A 22,686-nucleotide genomic window follows, 5' to 3' on the forward strand; every position below is an offset into this window, starting at 1 on the left:
CGGTCTTTTAACTAAAAAAAATTATCCTCCTTCTCATCAGTTTGTGGAATAGCTACTGTGGACGAATGCTGTTTTCACAAAGGAGAGAATTGCATTATGTTTTTTGCTGTAATACAATAAATTTAGTATAAATCCTACAGCTGCTATTACTCTTAGTTTTAAAGAAAATGATACCAGTTTTGTTGGCAAGTCATAAGAATCAGTTCTTTGAAAAAGTAAAGAAAAGATAAACATCTGGGTAAAAAAATTGCTGTTTTTTTTTAAAACGAGAATCCTCTCTGTGAAATTGTAAATAAATGTGCTGTTAAACACAACCCTGGTAGCAGGGGATGACAGGTAGGGCTGAACAATTAATTGAATTTTAATCGCAAAGGCTGCAATTTGAAAAACAACAACAACAACAAAAAATTAAAGTGCATTTACTTTAGTTTGTGTTTTGTTACTGATGAAATATCAGTAAGATTTTTTATACAATTAATTTTTAAATTTATGTTCACACAGTCTTTCTTTTTCATTTTATAAAAAAGTGCCTTCCACATGTTGACATATTTCAGTGATTGAGCCAGAGGTTTGGTCTTATTTACAATTCTTCACTGTATTTTATGTGAGATCCATAGACGAGAGGATTCATATTTAGTTTTTATTTTATTGTTCATAACAGGCCTGTTGTTCTGCAGTGCTTTGTTCCTTTCTCTGATTTTATTTAAGGTAATTAATGATAATTTTATTACAGGTATATGAGGCCTAAAGTTGAATCAATCAGTCAATATTCTACTGGGATTGTAATTGTTAAATAAAGTATATGTTATATGTAAACATGACATGTAGGCCTGGCATACAGGAAAAAAACTGTTTGTATGTTACACAATGCTTTGTTGTGTTGGTCATATGATAGAACGGTTTATTGCTTGTGTTAAGTAAATAATGTAGAAGATAAATACCCTCCACCCACCCATTTTTTGAACAGTTATTCAAATAAAGTAGACATCAGGCACTATTTCTTTCAGTAAAAAATAGAAGCAATATTGAAACTTCATTAATACTAAATAAATCAAATCGAATCGGATCGTGAATAGAATCGAATCGGGAGCTTGTGGATTGGAATCGATTCAGAAAGTCAGTGGTGAAACCCAGCCCCACCTGGGAGACTTAACCGTTTAATCATTTTGTTTGGGCTTATCTGATGTAGACAGAGTTTAAAAACAACGTGTCTGTGAGAAATAAATTGAGTTTTAAAACAAGTGTGACTGGCCTGAACAGAAATTGAGTGTACAGAAAGCTGTTGAGCCGCAGCTGATGCAGTTTTCATCCTGACAGTCAGATGAAAGGTAGCTATTAACCTCAAATCTGTGCTGCCTCAAGTTGTTTTAATAGTTTCTTTTTTTGACTCTTATCTGTCATTCTTTCTCTGGTCATTAAAGATATTGATTGGATAATTCATAAATACTCCAGAGGAAAACAGACTCCATGAGCTGTGAGATTAGGACAAAGTGGAAAGTCTCATTTGTGTGTACCTGTGAGTCTGTGTGCAGGGACTGGGAAACCCACAGACATGATATGAGACATGAGTCTATTTATTTGTGTTTTTTTTAGTTCTCCCTTTTGTTCCATGACAATAAACAGGCCGACTACACACTCTGATCTGTAACTGATTATTTGCATAGTTGTCATGTAGACTCATGAGCTGGGTTCAGTTTGACCTGACTTGACTGAGGCAAAAAGTTTGGTTCAGTGAAAATAGTCAACAGTCATAAAATGCACATGCTCCAGACTAAACAGAAAGCAAATCACTGGATAGAGTACAGGAACTTTGTTTGAGGTGATGAGTCGTGATGTGGCAGAAATCTGCAGTAAAGCAGGAAAAGTCTAAAGCTCTCAAAATAGAAAATGTTACTAGCTTCTAATGCTACTAAAAACTAACAGCAGACATTTCACACAAAGAGCAAGTTTTATTTATAGGTTGTTTTGACTTTTTCAAGTCTTTTCAAACATTTTAAAACTATTACTTTAACCGAGGGGAATCAATCTGCAGTCAAACAAACTCCAATAAGCCATGGGGCTCTTTGATCCATTGTGTTTGTTTGTAAACATTCTGTAAACAGCTCCATTCGCAGGCTCATAATTGCCACAAAGCGTCCTGTGAGTTGTGAAATGAACTCAGATGCCCCCATCCTGGCCCCAGCGTTTGGGAGGGCTCTGAATTAAAACGAGACCAATAAACCAACAACTGATGAATGGCCTGTTGTTCCGTAACTAATCTTAAACACGGCTAGATGACACAGCCATAAATCAACAAATTCTTTATTCGTGTCCCGAGCCAGAATTCAGCAGAGTGAACACGCTCAGCAGAATCTGACTGCGTGCAGCAGCAGAGGCATTACACTCCATTAAAGCCTGTCTGGCTCTGGATGGAGGCTGCTGAATGCAAATGTATTATTAGTGGGTCAGTGTAACGCACAGCTTTTGTGAGTGGTCTGGCTGCAGAGGGAGAGGAGACTGAGCTGAATGAAAAGAGCAGGATGAAGGAGCGAGAAGGAGGGGGGTGGAGGAGAAAGACGGCCAATGTTCGCCCCTCTGCAAACAAGACCAGCAGGTCAGCGCCCCGGCTTTTAGCATGGCTGACTAAACCTCATTCTTCCTGCCACCAACGTGGAGTCACTCATTCAGGACAATGTGGGCGGACTAATGTGAGGCTCTTAAATAAAAGAGGGATAAAAGAAGTGGTAATAAAAGGTTTCTTACTGTAAACTAAGTATGGAGGTGAGATCAGGGAGAGGCTAATATCAAAGTCAGACAGAGCTGAATCAAACGTGGCACAGCCTGATGGAAAAAAAAAACCCAGACCAAGTTGCCAGAAGAACTCTTCTCAGCTGCAGCACCGAGCATCACTTGACACATGAGCTTTCGTATCAAGTTATACACCAGCTTCTCCACATGTACAGACACCTGCTGAATTAAATGTGCAGACATCAGATGTCTCTGCCATGCTGGTGACGTGGATGATGAGGTGGAGGCTGTGATTGGATGAGAGGACCAGGACTAAGAGGATTTAGGGCGCCAGGCTGTGCCTCTCACCTCACATCATGTGGTGGAGGGTCGGCACTTATTTCCCCTCCACTCTTTCTGTCCCTCACTGTCTCTCTTTGTGAGTGTGTGTGTGTGTGTGTGTGTGTGCAGCGTCAACATAGATATCAGTGTTTAGCCAGGCCTGGTAAATACACACTCAGCCTGAGTCATGGTTTGACAGATCCTGATGCTGAGCTTAAAGGAGGGATGCACAATTTGGGGCAAAATAGTATTGATGCTTACTTTGTGGTGTCTAATATTGATCTGTTGTGTCACATCAATTTACCGACAGAGAGCTGATGGCCCCATGTTTCAGCTAACTGTAAGACTTTTAATTTTGATTAAAAAAAAAAAAAAAAAACTGACAATATATAAAAAAAAAAATCTCAAAAGCTAACAGGTAGCATTAGACCTAAAACCAATATCTCAATATTTTTAAGCTATATCACGATACACAATATACTTCTGGATATTATGATTTCCCCTTTGAATCAATTTATGAATTTTAAATCAAACCCTTTGGTTAGAGATAGACCGATATGGATTTTTCCAGGCCGATACTGATTATTTGAATTCAAGGAGGCCTATAACTGGTATTTGAAGCTGATATTAATTTGCAGTCAAAGTGCAAATATTGATGTCAAAATTTTGAGCAATACAAACTCCAACACTTAACTTCATTCAAATACCTTTAAGCATGAGTTTATTTAACAGCTCACAGACTCAGCAGCATGTTTCATAAAGTTAAATGAAAACTTAAAAAATAAGTCGCTAAAGTTTTCTACAGTAAATAAAGTTTCCCAAAATTTCAATGTAACTGCAATAACTGTAATAACTGCACTGCTGATTGGCTGTTTCCCAAGCCATGGCTCTGCTTGTAACCAATCAGATGGTGCAGTGGGTGGGACAGTGCTGGGGACTGAGCAGTGACTGCAGACAGCAGCAGCATCAACAAGGCAGTTTTGAATTTGTTTCTTATTGGCCATCGAATTTTTAAAAAAAAGGGCTGATGCCGATGAAAAAACGTTCATTTGCAACCCCCAAACTTGCAACTGCCGAGATCTGTAAGCCACTTTTTTCCCTTCTCTCCAAACTAGGGATGTCCCAATATTACATTTTCACCTCCGATACGATACCGACACTGCAGCATTGAGTATTGGCCCATACCGATATTAATCCGATACAATATCAGCATTAAACATGGATACTTTTATTACTTATTTTGTAGTATGTCTGTCATGTTAGAAAAGGTTTGATTAAGTGATAATATTCAAACAAAGAACAGTAATCAGCAACAGTAAGTACGAGGAAAAACGGACCCATTTATTATTAACCAATGGGTAACAGAAACTGCTTATATCAGAGATTTTAGATGCATTCCGATACGATACCTATACTTGTTTTTCTGCTGACATCAGACCAATATCCGATATCAATATTGGACTGGGACACCTCTACTCCAAACACAAAAAAATGCATGCACAGGAGAGTTTTCTGGGTGGTGTGCTGTTGGCTGTGACAGAAGCACCAGCAGAAAGTGAAGAAAGTGAATATCAATAGAGAATTTACATCCAAACGTCTTAAAACATTTACGTGAAAATTTGTACCTGACAGTCGGGTTAAAGTCATTTTATACATCTAACATGCAAGTGGTTCTCAAAGTTTGTCGTGTTGCTGAGCACAGCACACAGAAGTATCACCATTTCTGTATTTTAGCTTGTCTTTCTTCACATTTGTTTCCATTCAAATTCATAACAACAGGAAATGATGTGTTAGGAGAAGAAAGCTGTTCTCTCATTCATTCATTTAGTCTTTTCTTCCTTAAGCAGCTCTGTTATATTTCCTGGTTAATATACATAATTCACGCTTCTCTCCTCTGGGATGACAGCTCTCAAACGCGAGCGCCTAACATTTCAGGAGAACTGGCTGATTGATTAGAAAATGCTTGATTTGACATACTGTGGAGCACTTATTATCAATGAAAGATTTTTACATCCTAAAGTATCAGTGTCATATTCATATAATTACTGTAATGCAAAAAACCATGAGACTGCTGATTAAACAAAGTGGAAATGAGCAGTTTAGACTGAGTGTCTAACTTGATGTGGATTGAAAGCACTACCATGTTTAAACAAATTACAACCAGGCGGCTTTTGTCTGTTTTACTACCTTTCCTTTTCATGTCTATCAACACCGTTTCACTCTTTGCACCTCACCTTACAGTCGGGTTGTAGGAGTATTGATTTAGTCTTATCTGTCTCTGACACAACAGCTGGTCTCTGAGGTTAACATCCACACAGGACAGTGAAGCAAAAGGAGAAACTGATTTTTTCATTGCATTTTGTTCGCTACTTATCATGTTTTTTATCAAACTTATGTAAAACTAGAACTTACATATTTCACTCCAACGTCTAAGTACCTAATTATCTTGCATATTTTTCCGGCAATGACACATGAACATGCAGGCATGAACTATTCTTTAAACCCTGACTGATCTGCTTGTTGAGTCCAATCAATATACATCTCAAACTTTTATTCTCAAATCCTCCTTGTCTTTTCTTTTAACGAGTCTCTCTCTGCCGTTCGATGGACAAACACAACCAGAGACAGAGAAATTTATGGAGAAACCACTGTATTACTGTATAACTTTGCATCATATTACCAATACTGCAACAAACCTACTCATGTGGAGGCACCACAGAGTAGAGACAGTGGCCTATTATCTCTGAGATCACTGTGTGTGTGAGTGTGTGTGTGAGTGTGTGCATATGACATGAACACACACATACGCACTTCACTGCCCCTGCGTACAACGCGATCCGTCACAGCCCCAGATCAGCTTTCCTCTCTCTGCTCAATTATTCATGTGGTGTGTGGCCTGGCTGGAACATTATTCATCAGCTGGCTGGATCCAGTTCTCCTCTCTGGTTCATCTTCACAAAAGAAAACAACCTGCTCCCCGCCTCCCTCCAGGAGGAACTCTACACCCAGGGTAGTTTAGACTGCCTGTTGGCAGCATCTAAGCTCAACGACAGCAGCAGACAAACAGGCTGTTGTTATAACCCTGAAGTTGATGTTTTCTTTGTTTACATATATTAATCTGCTTTGGGTTGACATGAGGAGTAAAACACCAGGATCAAGTTCTGTTGTGTCTCTCTGACAGAGCTTTGGGAAAAACATTTGGTTTCATCAGCACAAACCTGCTCCATCCCTGACCTGTCACGATGAACATGCCTGAGCACTGCTCGACATTCTTACCTGTCCCTTCCTGTTGACCCCGATGATGCCTGCGGTGGCCTCGTGTGGAGCCGTGACGAAGATGGTCTCTCCGCTAATGCGGTTCATGTAGATGCAGGTGCCCGTCTCCAGGTCATAGAGGTGAATGTAGCCGTATTTGGTAATAAGGAAAACCACATCTTGCTTGGAGCTTATCTGTCGAAAACAAACACAAAACAGAATGTCTATAAACGTGATAGAGAACACAAGCCTGTGATCTAGTGTTTTACTTAATGTAGAGGCTTTACTCTTGATTTCACTTGGCCTGAACGAGGGATGAACCTTTAGGGTCAAATTTACTTTGAACGCATAGGATTGGATTTTTAAATTATTTGTTCATTACTCATAAGTAGGTTTAAACAGGTCGAATTTATGATTTTTTATAAAACTAAAATGAATAAAATTTAAGACCCATTTCCCATCCATACAAGCAAAAAAGTACAAAAGACATGAAAGAAAATTGGAGGCACACCCCATTCACAGTAGAATGCAAAATGGTAGACCAGACTAAAAACACTATAACCCTCTCTATTGTGAACCATATCAGCAAAGACACAAGTGTAGTCACTTAATCCAACAGGGGTGCTACAATCAACTTAAACAGAACTACTTACACGTGCTTTAGGCCAGAGACCTCTTTTAACATCACTTTCCCCTACTTATTTGATATTCAAACCACACTAAGTCTAAGTCAAACATTTTTCAGACTTTTCAGAGTCGTATTCAAGATGTGTTTATGAGATTTTAAGAGAATTTTAGACTTTTTGAGGCCTTAAATTTAAATTATTGGATTTAAGACATTTTAAGACTTTTTAAGACCCTGAGGATACCCTGACATTTCTGACTGACCTCAGCTTTATTTACAAACACTGACCAGTGACCTAACTTTTTAAGGTTTCTGGGCTATAACAATGTCTCTGACCTCTGACCCTGTATGTTCCTGTCCTTTCAGACCAGATGGATTTCTTGCACCTACTTCTTGCCTAATCTGTCCCCACTTTTAAATCTTCTCTGGGGATTTTTCTTCTAGGTACATTTTTACTTTGGTTTATCTTTTTTGATTCACCACAATTGTGTGTTTTCTTTTTATAATTTGCTGTTTATTCTAAGCTGTTGTGACTGATAGTAACTTTGTCCAGAAAACGCTACAAAATTAGCTTGTGTCATTATTTTTTAAGTATCAGCTGAGCAAAGTGTTAGTAAAGTGTTATTTTGGGTTGTAGACTGTACATAAAATCAGAAACAAAGCTTTCTGAGAGCAGCTGCAAACACTCATAATCTTAGAGCTCTGCGAACACAGGCAACACAAACTGAAAATGAAGTTACAGCCTGATATGACTGCCAACATTAGATTTAAAAACTCCAAAACCTCCTGCAGATGTTTCTAATAGGACCAGGATGAATAAGAAAAGCAGATTTTGGTTTTTAGGAAATACAAAAGAGCTGAGACCATGACATAAAACCCCAGAATAAACATCAATCCCAAAGCATACCATGCATTTTTCAGACCCAACATGTGACATCAGGTACAGTTCACATGTTGTACCATCAAATTTATGGAGAATAAATATTAATTTATAGCAAAGTGATGAGTTTTGGATTTGTGCTCCACACCTGCATGGCCACAGGGAAGTCATTCTGGGCTTCTGGAGGGAAGAACACATCCACTGCTTTCTTTGGAAACGGCTGGTTGCCAGTTGGTGGCGTCCCGACTTCAATTATGTGCAACTAGACAAAGACGAGGGGAAAGAAAACATTTAAGAAACAGATTCAAGATGCTGGTAAAAATATCAAGGATGTTGAAGCCTGCTTTCTCCTTCAGTGTCTTTGAACGCCTGAGGTACCTTTCCTCCAGCCTGCCCTCTGACAGCGAAGCAGAACAAAGTGGACTCCTCTGTGTTGCCCTCCATCTTGAACTGAGCGAAGCTCGCAGCGTGGCCTTCGATCGGCTGGGAAACCTTTCTGTCAACTGAGTAGAGCTGCATGGCTCCCACCACACGGTTTTGCTGAGAAAGGAAACACAACCACAGATTAACATGTGTAGAGAAGCAGTAACAGTGAAGCTGCAGTTTATCTGGGAGCAGTCGGGGACTGTGTTGTGTTTGTGATGAGCCCTCTAAGCCCTGGGCTGAGTCAGACATTCATCAGAGCAGACAGAGCGGCAGATCACCTGGGCCGAGATGCCGATGAGCAGGAGCCACTTCTGCTTGGCGTCCGTGCGGTAGTTGATGATCTGGCATCCTGCCAGGCTGGAGTGGCGGTCAAAGACTTTGACGGGCTGCGAGTCGCCCTCCATGCTCCAATGGTAGACGGCAGTGTCAGTCACAAGTGCAACTGTGTTCAGGGAGATCCACTTCCAGAAGGTGACGTCGTCCGTCATGGTGTGAGCCTTCATCTTGCTCTTCATCTCAATGTTGAAGATCTGAAGAGTTTTGGCGGCTAGATGAGGAGAGAGATGAGCAAAGCAGACATTATATTCATGAAGGCGGTGTGTCCGTATGGGACATGTACACAGGAAAAGAAACACCAAATTTCAACAGAAGGATTCAAATTTGAAATATTGGTAGTCATGGCACAGAGTTCATCAAGCAAGGACGCCATGACGGAAAGAGAGGGGGTGCCATACATGCTGTAGTCGGAGGTTGTGGCGAATTTGGAGTGTGGTGAGACAATCAGGACAGAAATAATGGAACGAGTGCATTACACTGGACTTCTGAGAGGCTGAACCCGGTGTCGTTACACATTTATGTGCACCTAAAATATCCTTCTATAAGACTTTAATGATACATTTAATGCCAACATTTCAGTGGTTGGCCAAAAGTTTTCTTCATTTAAATGAGGCCGAGACCGAATGTATTGTCACTGCGATGTATGGCTTTGGCACCTTGTCTGCAAAGCTTAGTCCAACTGTCAAAAATCTAGGTTTTATTTTTTGTCTGTTATATGAAACTCAATAAGCAAATCAATGATGTTGTCAAGACTAGCTTTTTTCCAATTATGTCTTCTGGCCAGAGTAAAAACGTTTTTAAGCCATCATGACCTCGAGAAAGTCATCCATGCTCCTATTAGTTTGAGACTGGACTACTGCAATGCACTGTATGTTGGTGTCTCTCAATCTGCACTTAGTCGCCTCCGACTTGTAAAAGACGCTGCTGCCTGGTTTTCAACCTACACTAAGAGACGAGAAACTTTAAACTTTTAATGTTTTTTTTAAAGCTCTGAATGGTTTGGCCCAAACTTATTTATTAGAGCTTTTAACTGTCCACGTACATGGAAAAGCGTTGATATCGTCAAACCAACTTTTATTAGAAGTGCCCAGGTCAAGATGCAAACACTGGGGTGACCGAGCTTTTTCAGCTGCAGCACCCAGGCTCTGGAACAAGCTCCCCACAGAAATGCGTCTCATCTTTGACCTGGGCCTTTTTAAATCTGAACTGAACAGAAGAAAACAAAAACTCCAAATCACTGGCCAACTTCCAGAGAAAAAATACTTCTCTGCTTCGCTTCTCTGCACATAAGAGGTATAGTTTTAACTTTTATACTCTTCCATGCAGAGAAGACATTGGTTGAAGCCACACAGCCACTCCTAATTTCCATTTTCTTTAAATTTGGACTCTATTGTCTTCATCCAACGCACCTGCCCAAGGAGTAGATGTGCGAAGATCTGTGCTGTTTCAAATCTAAACTGTAAACATATTTATTTAGGATGGCTTGTGATACCCAGTAGCGTGATGACACTTTTATTCTATTTTTTTTAATTTTATTGCTTTTATTCTTGTTATAGTTCATGTTTTTACTTATTGGTTTTTATTTTTCTTATATATTATCTATTGTAAAGCACTTTGGTTTACCTGTGGGTGATTGTAAAGGGTTGTATAAAGAAAGCACATTTACATTTGATATCAGCAGCCCATTAATAATTGAGTAGTACATGATTTTACCAAAGAAAGTGTTGATGAGGATTTAAAAAAATGCAGATTAAGCCAAAGAGACAGTCATAGGTGCATCTCATGAGGGGTTAAAAAAATTAAGTGAACAAAAAGTCTCATAAATTGCTCCCCTTCATTTTGCCCTTTTATTTTATTTTATTTTAATTTTTATTTTATTTATCATATATTTATAAGCGTCTTAAAGATTTTTCATTGGTCATATTTCTTGAAAACGCAAACATCCAACCTGTTAAATATTTGTCTCTTCACAAATACTTGTCTCTTTTAAAAATCAAGTGCTAAAGAGCTGATAAAACCCTTATTTTTGTGCCATTTCAGTGGCTCTTTGTACTTTTTATCGATCATCTGTCTACAGTATTGCTGCATATATTTTTCTTTCCTTTCAAATTAGGGATGCACCAATACCGATCCAGGTATCGAGTATCAGTGCCCCTCAACGCTGGATTGGTATTGGTGGAAAAGGGCCAATCCATGGTGCCGATCCAGGCAAACAGCTCTATGCCATTTTTTTTTTTTTATCAGCGCTCTCGACTACTTAAATTGGAATTTTACCTCTGATACACTTTCTTTGTTTTTTGCTGCATCACCAGTCTACAGAGTACACAAGTTTACAATGACTATTAACTTCTGTCCTGCTAAAGCTTATTTTGCTAGTAAACATTTAAAAATTTCATTGTTTAATTCATTTAATACTGACTTAAGTAATTTCATCAATTCATTTTTTGCCTTTTACCCAAAACAATAGGGTATGCAGGTTATGATTTAACACTGGTATTGGGTCAGTATTGGTCGATGCCTAAAGCCCAGGTATCATTACCGGTATCTGAAGCAGAAAAGTTGGATCGGAGCATCACTATTTCAAATTCATCTGTTTTTCAATTTTCACGGTGCTTTGCCTTTAAAGCTAAATCAACTAAAGTTGGAAACAAAAACTTCCCAGGTGCTTTTTGTGGTCTCTGTGGCAGCAAATGACTGAACACACACAAACCCGCTAATCATTTTTCATCCAAAAGACTTAAACTGAAGTTTTAAGTATGCATGTTGTGTGTTTGATACTGTCCGACTACTTGGCCCGCCCCATCAATAAACAGCCTTCATTGAGAGAATTGAAGCAGACAGAGGGTAGAGACAACAAACAACCCACAAAAAAGGCAAACACATCTGCATCTGAGTCAAATACACGACAGTGGAATACAACAGGAACACAGCGGCACAATTAATGTGAGGAGGATTAAACAATTAAGACTTTTAGAGGAGAGGGGAGAAAAGTTTCCAATGATGATTGTGTTTGAGTGTCTTCAGTTAAGTAAGTTTTATGATCTTTGTGGAGGAGATCGGATGTTTAATAAATAATTTACTCACCTGGATTTGTGTGAATAAGTTAGTGTTAATTCAAAGAGCTAAAGCTTTGTTTAGAAGCAGTGTGACTTCCTTGTTTGCTAATTATTTAGTTCTCATCATAAAGCAAGAAAAAAACAAAAAAGCAAAGATCAATGCATCAGCATGACCGTGGAGGTCATGTTGCCATCACTGAGCCATGGGACCAGAATAACAAGGTGGTGTGGTGAATGACCACTCAAAGCAGCAGCCAAATCTCAAACAGCAAAGCAGAGGGAGTTTTTATTATTCATGATTGTCATGATCAGAGGTTGTGACGGTTTTTGAGGCGGTTCTTCAGAGATGGTTACATGGAAAGGTTAAGACTTGATACTGTGTCACATGACAAGGCCGGCTGAGTAGGATCATCATGGTCGACTGAGCAGGGAAGGCGGAGGGGGTGGAGGAGGGAGGAAAGGTTTACGATGATCCTACGCTGCATTCATAGAGAGCCAAAGATCAGGGCTGCGACTTCAGACAGATCTCAAAACTCTGCTGTGTTGCTTTCTACATCATTACAGCGTGCACTCTGCATTTCTAGGTTATTATGACATTTAAATAATCTCCCTTTTCCCCTCTCATTGATATATGTAGTGCATTTTGAGCTGTCCTAAACTTCTGTCAATAAACCACAAACATACTTTTAAATATCTGATTGAAAAAGTTAAAGCTGAGAGTAAAAATGCTTAGAAAATAAATCCGCTTGTTTGCAGATGACAAGGCGCGTGGGTCTGCTGTGTAAAATTTAACCATGCAGAGATAGTGCTATTGTAATGTGTCTATCAGTCACATGATTGTCAGCAATGAGCTCTATAAAAGTTCAGCACACTACTTTTTCTAAATGCACATTGAACCACGTCCTGTGCAGAGGACATTATGTGAACAAGGTTGTTTAACTTATCAAAACAAATACATCTAAAGGGAGGAGGCCCTGGCCACCTTAACATGTCAATCCAGCAATAATTCATGTCATTAATTCAATTCAATTAAAAGTGACTGGAAAATTCTGGCTTTAAACACTTTGAGTGTCTGAGAATTTTATTTCATTTTTTGGGATAATATGAAAAAGCTGATTTATGAAGAAATGTATTGTTTGAATGGCAATAAATTGATATTTTACCAGCCGTTTCTATGTCAAACCATCTGATGCGTTTGCCTGAAATCACTTCATCCAACCCTGATAAAAATTTTATGATTCTCATAACTGAAGAAACCAGTTTTGAAACAAACTGTCTTAGACATTTCTTGGAAGAGTTTTGCTACAAATCTTAAGATGCAAGCTGCTTGGCTCACAAAATGTTGTGATAGGTGGATAAAGCAGAGCTGAACCCAGACAGATGGACGCACAGGATTGTTTGGCTCTTAGATCTGCTGGACAGCTTAACTTTACTTTTCACACCCTGACATGTGAGCTTCACAGGCCAAAGTCTGTCCCTGCTGCTGCTAAGTCCTCATCTGGGACTACTTATGATCGAACAAGGCCTCATTAAAAAACAGTGCAGCTTCAGATACGAGGAGACCTTCCAAACGGGGAATAAGTCGTCACGTCTACAGTCTCTGGTAGTCGGAGCAGACACTAAACTTGGTGTAGAGAACAATGAAAGTGTCAAAAGTTGCTAAATGAACTGACAAATATTAGACACAGCTGGAGAACACATGAAACAGCAGGTGTGGGTAATTATCACTTCACACAGATGAGAGGAGACATGAATTTCAAATGAAAATTAAGAAGAAATGTGAATTAAAATGAAATCATTTTGACCCACAGTATTACCACACGTAAAACAGCTTCTAAATCACTTGTACATGTAACAAAAATGATGAAATGCCAGCAAGCTAAAAGGCTGTGAAAGCTCAATCCTGTTTATGAAGATGTTTATGCTTTGAGGATTTCTCAAAAGAAATGTCACACAATTAAAACTAGGCCTCTGCCTGATTAAAATGTATAGTGTCTTGAAAACAGGATTTCACTTCCACAAATGTAGTAGTTAAATTTCAACTCACCGTCTGCAAACACATAAGAAAGCAGTAAAGAAAAAAAAAACATAGAAAAGACAAAAACAAAAACAACAAAAAAGTCAAAGCAATCATGGATGCTGGACAAAATGAATAAAAATAAGCTATACTGAATATTTACAGGACAAATGTTTGTTGAAAGCATACATGCTGGTCAATAAAAACTACCTCACAGTGGAGAAATAAAGTAGCTGGATGTGTATGGACATAAACAGATGAAAATAATCTCTAAATACTCTAATTAACAAACTCATAAAGTTACTGAAGTAAAACAAATGTCTGAATCTCATGCTGTAGATCTCTGAGTATGGAGTTACATCAAGTAGAAGCGTGGTGTGTTTTTAAGAGCTCTCTGGATATTCCTGCACTGATTCAGACAAACAAGGCCTGTGTTATGGTGTACCTTTAAGTGCGATGACTTTGCTGGCTGGATTCATGATGGCGCTGTCTGCTGAGATGGGCCGGCGGATGGGTGTGTTTGGGTCGGCCATGTCGATGATCACCACCTGAGTCTGCTCGCCAACCTTCTCCCGGATACAGATGAATTTATCCGACTCCATGGTGAGGGTGCTGAAGCCTATGTTGGCCGGGTTGATCCCTAAGTTTTGGAGCTGAGAGAAGGAGGAAAGAAAAATTAACAGGGGAGCACCGATCACAATTTTCTGATCTTTAAAAAGCCTGACCTGCTGATACAGATTTGGGCTGACACAGATTTTTTTTTTCTAATAACTGACAGCATGTACCTTTAATTTACCAATCTTATTTTATTGAAAGTCAATGAACAATACCTGTGAAACAATAAAATCTTTATGTTTTAACTTAAACAACCAATAAAGTGTCCTGAGTTTTAGGTCTCAGAGCAAGAAGCAACAATGGCTGGCTGTCAGACCTTCCCGGGGGTATATAAGATCAGTATCATATGTGAGGATGGACCGATCACTTATATCCCAAAATTAAGGAAACCGGCACTGAGCAATTGGTGCATGCCTAAAATTTTGTGTCAGGATTGTCAATAAACAGCCTGTCACAGGTTACCAAACTGATAAGCTCCTCTGTGTGATCCTGAGCCATTACTGCAGTGTTGGTGAAAGTTACTCCACACTTGAAACCTCGACTGAATTTAGACCAGCAAAATATAGGACTGCCGGCTAAGAGTTGGTGAAAGACAGAGGGACAACAACTAGTCAAAAAAAACTCAATGACAACAAATTTAATAGCTGATAAATTGATCCTATCACTGTAGCTTTGTTGACATTTATAAAATTGTTATATTTTAGGTGATAATGGAAGAGTGACCTCTCTTATTCCTACTCCCTTTGCTGAGAGCAGCACTAGCAAAACAGAGACTATGAAGTAACAGCTAAACAAACTAAAGCAAAATAAATTACTGAGGAGTGAGACACCTTAAATCCTTACCATCTCTGCTAAGCAAGGCACATGCATTTCAGTAACCAGCTTGGCAGAAACATCTTTGTGTTAAAGGAGGCATACCATGCTTGCTTCTCCTTTTCACTATGCCAGACTAGGATGCCTGTAAAGCATTTCTGCTCTCAGTACAAGTCATTTAGTTCCTTCATTGCCCCACAATAGCGTTCTCAATATCCTCAGTTTATGCCATTCTGAAGATCTCGTTGAAACGCTCCGTTTCCAGAAATGACCTCCAGTAACCTCGCAACGTCACAGCCCTTTGTGCTCTGATTGGTCAGTTCTATCAGAGGGGCGGAGGGGGTAGAGCCAGGGGGCGGTTTTTGCAGCATGGCAGTATTTACAAAATCGCCACATTGAATGGGGCAGACCGAGCGAGTTTGCTGTTTGCCAAAACTTCACCGTAAGGCATTGATAGCAGTAATAAAATGGCAGAGTGTAGGATACGTCCTTTTGTATTGGACTCCGAGTCAGACCCGGACGGTTCTGCAGCTCAGGAGGAAGAAAATCCACGTGGACACAGATCATCTCAGGACGCTTCAGTGTGGTGAGTCAAACCGGTACTGTAACATGTATAGTTTATACGTTTATACTCGGCTCTTGGTGGGTGTATCCCTCGGTGGCGGTTGTGTGACTAACTGACATCACAGAGGAGGAGTTGCTTTATCAGATTACTCCAATAAAAAGAAAGGATCCTCGCGTTGTCACGAAGGTCGAAATCTCGCGGCCAAATGGCAATGACCTATTTTCAGAGGCATCAAATCTCGTTCTAGGGTATCAGAAAAAATACAATATCTAATTTTTTTTTAAATTCAGGGGGTGAAAGGTCTTGTTTTCAATTTTATTATTTTATATGTAAGTATTAAATCAGGCATCAGCATGATATGTCCCCTTTAAGGTTTGCGGAGTAACAATAAGTGAATAGTTGAAATAATCAAAATGCCGACTGCAAACAAACAACAACAGAGTCTAATAAGAGGGCTTTGAGGCTCTACTCAGCTGCTTGGCTCAGCTACAGCCAGAGGATGAGGTCACTGAGGCCGACTCTGAGCAGCAGCTCTTTGGGACACATGGAGCTGTGGAGCTGTGGTCACCACGCTGCAGAGCTGGGCTGGGTGGAGAACTGTTCCAACGCCAAGCTCCAAAAGTGAAGGCCAGAGAGGAAACTACAATAACATTACACAACACTACAGTCTGAGGAACAGCAGCTTTTCAAGGTCTGACTTCTTGTACCAGATTAAGATTCTTAGAGGAGCTGAATGAAGACGATTTCTGCTGGATCCCTGTGCTGACAGACAGACAATCACTTGGAGTTAACTTATATTAAACTCTGATTTGATCCAGGAGGGAGCGTCATGTTCTTCTACTTTCCTCATGTCTGAACAAAACAAGGAATGTGATTAAAGGAAAAAGTAGTTTTAACTTGTACAAAATCAGAATCTGGTTGATGTTTGCAAACGACGCTGCAGAATATAACAGCAGTCAGCTCTGCAGCACAGATATCTGCCAAGGCTGGAAACAGGGCATCCTGCCGGCCTCACACAAACCCTGACACAGCAATACCTACCAAGGACAGTGCCAAAACAGCCCCAGGCAGGAATGTCAACACACTGGTACAAGCACAAACCATGTATCATTGTTACAGTTACAAACTGAGCCACTGCAGGCCGGGCAGCGGCTATAAAAGAGGACATGGCAAAATATAAAAGGAGACAATTACACAAACACAACCTCCAGCTGTTCCCTCAAACACACTGCAAATGTGAGTGTGAAGGAAATGAAACTGCAAAATTCATTTCTATAGGCCGGGTTTTAGTGTCGCAACTTCCTCTTCTTTCACAACTTAACAGCTATAAACCACAATCCTTCAAATGTTATATAATTTACCTGCAGATTTCTGCAGCATGATTTCCTGAGCTGACTTCAGTCTCTGAAGCTGTTTGCATGGATCTTTGGAGACTTTTTTTTCTTTAAAGGAAAGAACAAACTTTTTCCATCTATTCTAATTTGGCAAAGAGATAAGCAGATTGAACATGGGATCACACGTAGGGCTGGGATGATATGCTGTTCTGGGGTGCCGATTGGATTTAAGTTGCAGTTCTTCGATATTTATGATTTTTGTGATTTTTAGTTTGCTTGTTTAACACCAGACCATGTGAAAAAGTGAAATGATGATGATCATGTCTACAGACTTTATCAGGAGCTATATTTTCCCATAAACATCACCTGAGTCAGAGAGAAACATCTCACCCTCTGCTGAGAAAAGTGGTAACTTTTTTCTAACCCAGTTTATAAACAAAGACTGAAACGAAGAATCCCAATTTTGATATTGTCAAACAAAAACTCCTGTATATTAGGGGTGTAATGATCCATCGATATAGATCGATACATCGATTGGTTAAGCAATGATCCAATCACATCGATGGAAAGTCGTAACATCAATCAACATCGTGATCTTTAATGTAGGCCTTTATTTTGAAATCCCGACCAGACACGCATGTCCGTCTCCGTCCAACCGCGAGTCGTTCTGAAGTTTCCTCTCAAGCCTCATGCACTCAGCGTATGAGACACACATTTGAACCTTTTCCTGCTCTGACACACCACGCCTGATATTTCTCCTGCTGTAAAATGTTCTGTTTAGCGCCCACCAAGTCACAACGCTGTAGACGAACGTGTAGCAAAAAAAAGTTAAATTTAAAAAGTTAAAGTCAAAAAGTAAAACGATGAGAGCTTAGTGTCATTCCTCCTCCACATCGACTATTACACAGTGAAATAAAGTCTGATCACACTGACATACAAACTGTGGTTATCAGGCATCACAGTGAAAAAAACTATCAATGTCAAGTTAAGTTGATAGTTCTAATTTTAAACAATAGAAATTTTGGGGTTTAATTAAAATCAAAGCTTCACATTTTTGGTTTGATAGAAAATGGTCAAATGTTGGAGGTCAATAATAAAGTTTATGTAATCAGTAATTTTTAATTATAGTGTTGCATCATTACTTGATACAATAAACAAATATAGTATAACAGTAAGGGCATAAAAAGCACCTTACCTGACTTTAACCAGTTTAAATTTTAAAACATAATTAGATCATACAGATGGCTATAATCCTCTACAAACTGTCATACCTAAAGGTCAGCACATCATTCCACATTTCAGTAATAAAACTATCAAAATTGTTTTGTATTTCTTTCTTGCCTCAGGTGAAATGTTGCTGATTGTGTTCAGTGAGGACATAATATCGTCTTAAATCGATCAAAGGCCCCTGAATCGTATCGTATCGTCTCGTATCGTATCGTATCGTATCGTATCGTCTCGTATCGCATTGTCTCGCCTCGTATCGTGACAGACTTTGTGATATCTGCAAAAATATTGTTGTCCAAAGAATCGATATCGTATCGTATTGTCATGAAACTGGTGATTTACACCCCTACTGTATATATCGTATATCAATTTTTTCTCCCACCCCCAATCACATGCAAACAAAACTAATAATAGCACAGCAATATGAACTTTAAATTACATTTAATTTGCAGCATCCAGTGTTAAAATCACAACATTTAGGAAGATTGTTTGTACCGTTTTGGGTTGTTAATAGATCTAGCCACTGAAAAAAACTGGAATATCTAAAACCTGTTCTCTGTTTCAAAATGTGACAACCTCTTTTAAACACACAATGTTACCCCTTGGGCATCAATAACTGTTAAATCTGATAAAATTACATTATGACCATTGAACCATAGCGACTGATGATGAGAACATTTCTTTCCCAGCCATAGATGTGAGCAAATCTTATTTGTTGTGCTTAATTTCAATCTCCAAATGTCAGAGCAGTTTCAGGACCACAAATTAGATTCCTCCTGGGTTTGTCACCTCCAGCTGTAGATGACACCCCTCCCTGTGTAGTTTCATTCAAGACCCAGTGATGGTTCAAATTGCCAGAGCCAAGTCCTAATCAGCAAACGCAAACCACAGTTCCAGGAACTGCTCAACGAAACGGGAACACCTTTTATCAATGACAGGACACGCCCTCCCTCCTCTCCCCTCGCAGGCTTGTCCCACCCACATTCTTCACTTGTGTGTAACCTGGTTCCCTCTCCATGACACGGCGATCACTAACCTTAAAGGAAGTGCCACACTCTGCCCAGGCAAGGATGTGAAAACCAGTCTGTGTCAAACATGGGTCTTAGTACTTTGTGTTTGTTTTTGTTTTTTTATTGCTGTGAGGAAGGTGACATCATGCTGAAATGTCACTGCAGCTTTCACATCTCTTATCGCAGCCATTGTCAAAGCCGGAAGCCATGTTTGCAGCGGCGACATTCATTCAAACACCAGACAAAGTGAAAGAGGCTTCACAGGAGTTACACTCTGAGAAACTTCTCAGTAACAGCTTTGTAATTAAACTGGTCAGAAAACTACACAGACTGAAATCCTCTTTTGTAACGGAGAGATAAAACCAGTGTCTTCTTTTTTAAGACCAAACAGGAAACATCTCTGAGATCTGAGAGTGTGTGAATTAACTGTGAGTTGCTTTAAATCATCGCTCCTTGGCTGATGAGTGTATTTGTTAAACACAGGAGGAAGGTTTTCCTCTATTACCATTTCCAGACAGATTTGCATGCCCACTCTCTTACACACACACACACACGCTCTCCACCATCTATTTTAGGACCTGCAGGAAGCCCTTTCATTCACAATGAACAGCCAGTCATAAAACAGGAAAGAGACGGATGGCCTGATTACAATGAAAAAAAAAAGGTAGCCCGTCCCTTGAAATGAGGGAAAACAAACAGACAGATGCTGTGACTTCACCACGGTGAGGTCTGTCGGACTGGTTTTCAGTGGAAACCTCGTAGTGAAACAGAGCTGTGGGCTAAAGCCAGTGTGACTTCAGTGAGCTGGAATTTGAGTGAAAGCAGGTCAAACCAGTGGAGCTACAAACAACGCTGAAACTTATATGGTGATCTATTTCAGCCTGTCTGAGCCAGTGCTGCTGCTTTTAGCTTAGCTGGAGGATTTGGCTGGTGAATGCCAAGAGCACAAAACCTTTCAATAGACGTAAGCTACTTCATAACAAAGGCAGGAAGATAGGGCATCGAAGCAGCCCTTTAGTTTCAGCCTGTCTTAAAGCTCTGTGTTACTTCTTTCTTGAAGGTAACTGTAAGTACGGCTGTCAAAGTTGAAACACATTCATGTTTATCACTGCCTGCATAATAATGATACAATATCCATTACTGTAATGTTTGAATGGTATCAAAACAATGGATTTTCTTATGATTGTTGATGGCAGTAATGCTCCACACATTCTCACAGCCCTGTGGAAAGTTACAGGTTTGTTTGTTTGCTGGTGGGATTTTTTCAGCCTTTTGTGTGTCTTTCTGCTCTGCTCTCCATCACAGACACTGCTCACTCTCTTCATTCACAGGTTGATGAACATAGATGTTTTTAGGCCTGTCACAATTTTGCTAGACGATCATTTTCCAAAATATTATTGCAGATAAACAATATTATTGTCAATATTATTTTGATTTTTTTTTTTCCATTTTTTCATTGATATAATTATGATAAATGGGATAATAAAGTGAGTACACCATATCAAAAGCAAGAAACTTTAATTTCTTAAGAGTATTTAACTGTAATTAAAAAGTCAGGATCTTTTAAATAAAATAAATTAAACAAAAAATATAATAAATTTAAGAAACAAGAAAGAGAAAAAAATACAATGAAAATGAAATGGACTCTCTTTTAGAAAAAAATACATGTCAATGAAAATAATTCATACTAATCAAAAACAATAAAACATTTTGGTCGAAAGAGAGGAGGAAAACAAACATGCATGCACGTGTCAGTTTATCGAGGCTGGCAAACTTACCAAGGACGTTTTTATTTATCGTTAGGTTAATGGATTTATTGATTATCGTGACAGGCCTACTTGTGGGCGTCTTTCTGCTCTGCTCTCCATCACAGACACTGCTCACTCTCTTCATTCACAGGTTTTCACACAGACGTTCTCTTCTGTCTTCTTAAAGTAATCAAAAATGCTTTAAATACCAAGTTTAACCTGGCTGTCACAACCTGTTGGCTCTTGCTGGACGCCAAAACTCAAACAGAGGCTTGCCAGTGCCAGCTCTAGATAAGTCTATGACTGTATATTCTGTTTGCATTAGTACCTGATTCTCAACCATTACTGAACACCATCTCCAACACATGTTCTGCTTGGGTACCATTCTTGATTTAATTTTAGGGTACATTAATTGAATGTGAAGTGAGGAATCATTAAAACTTCAAATTCTGATCAATAAAATTCTCTGGAAATGATTAAGACAACCAGAACTCTAAAATATACATTCAAAGGTCAATGAAAGTGCGTAGTAAAGAAGCATGATCTTGGAAAGAAATGCTCACTGAACAGAGGGAGTTAATTTACATGAGCAGCTGATGCACTCTGGGTGTAATTGCCAAGACTCTGGCAGCTCTCCAGTGAAGTGGCAGCATCAGAAATACCAGCAAAAGGTGGTGACTCACAGTTACATTCTGCATCACTATCATTAGTCCCCTGACAAACCATTAATGTTACTCTGCTGTAATAGCTTCCTGTGCAAAATGCTCAGTGACATGACCTCATTGCATAAACGTCTCTGATAAGTGATCCTACAAGACCAGAATTCAGTACAACTATAAAGAAAATAGGCAGAAAATGTGGCTCATTAGAGATTATTTTTGTTTATATCGATTTTAAATTTCAAAACATATATCAGTTTAAAAAACGGTTACACAGGTTTTTAAAACTGTTCTTCTCTTACATTTGAACGCATCATTATGGAAATTTATTGACCTTTTTCCAAGAGTCATTTTGAGTGACTCAACTGAACAAATCACATTATAACGCTACCCTTGATTAATTTGCTAAACAGCCTTTAAAGAGTTTGGTCATGAGTTTGGGTGTAATCACCACGCCTGCTTTAAGTAGAGGAGGAGGAGGAGGGTGGATTCAACCATCTTCACAAACAACTGACACCCACATTTATTTTCTGTGCAGTCTGGTCACTGTTGGCTGGGAGTTGAGTTTTATTTAAACCTTATTGGATAAGTGATTAACGTTTGTGAATGAATGATCTGACTAAGCAGACAAGCATCAACTCAAGATCTCACGTTACATCGACAAGACTCAATGGCAGAATTTCTGAGCTGAATTTTTTTTTAGGTTTAAAAAATGTTATAAAATGTGGAATTGGGTCCTTAATAGTACTGTGTTCATGATACACTATTTCTCTGGGACAAAGCAGAAGCTCTGATAAAGGAGCAGAACCCTCTATTTACACCAACCCCACTCAGTGCAAGAGCACTGAAAAAATGAGCCACAGCAAACCACCTCAAAAGAAAACAAATCCCATAATTTCACCAAGGAATGAGGGGAAATTAGGCATAGCATATTCCCACATTATTTTACTCAGTGGGGCCATGAGATTACATCAGTATATATAGTAAATACAAATTAAAATTGGTTTCACCAAAGTACTACACTGTTTTTTTATTCATGTTATGACAACAATCCTTTTTTTTCTGAACTGTA

General features: G+C 39.2%; 1 protein-coding gene across 2 annotated transcripts in view; it reads right to left on the bottom strand.

Moving 5' to 3' along the window:
- The window catches only part of cltca (clathrin, heavy chain a (Hc)), a 50,928-nt gene that overhangs the window by 19,633 nt on the left and 8,609 nt on the right, over positions 1-22,686 (bottom strand). For both annotated transcript variants that reach the window (XM_074672491.1, XM_074672492.1), the window contains exons 2-6: positions 14,089-14,296; positions 8,513-8,781; positions 8,187-8,348; positions 7,957-8,070; positions 6,325-6,498 (exon numbers count right to left, since the gene is read on the bottom strand). In XM_074672491.1, coding sequence (XP_074528592.1) covers positions 6,325-6,498; positions 7,957-8,070; positions 8,187-8,348; positions 8,513-8,781; positions 14,089-14,296 — 927 coding nt within the window. The remainder of the gene's footprint in view (positions 1-6,324; positions 6,499-7,956; positions 8,071-8,186; positions 8,349-8,512; positions 8,782-14,088; positions 14,297-22,686) is intronic.

Source organism: Halichoeres trimaculatus, unplaced genomic scaffold (assembly GCF_033239565.1).
Source record: "Halichoeres trimaculatus isolate MK-OKI-2021-1 unplaced genomic scaffold, fHalTri1.1 fHalTri1_scaffold_6, whole genome shotgun sequence".
NCBI lineage: Eukaryota > Metazoa > Chordata > Actinopteri > Labriformes > Labridae > Halichoeres > Halichoeres trimaculatus.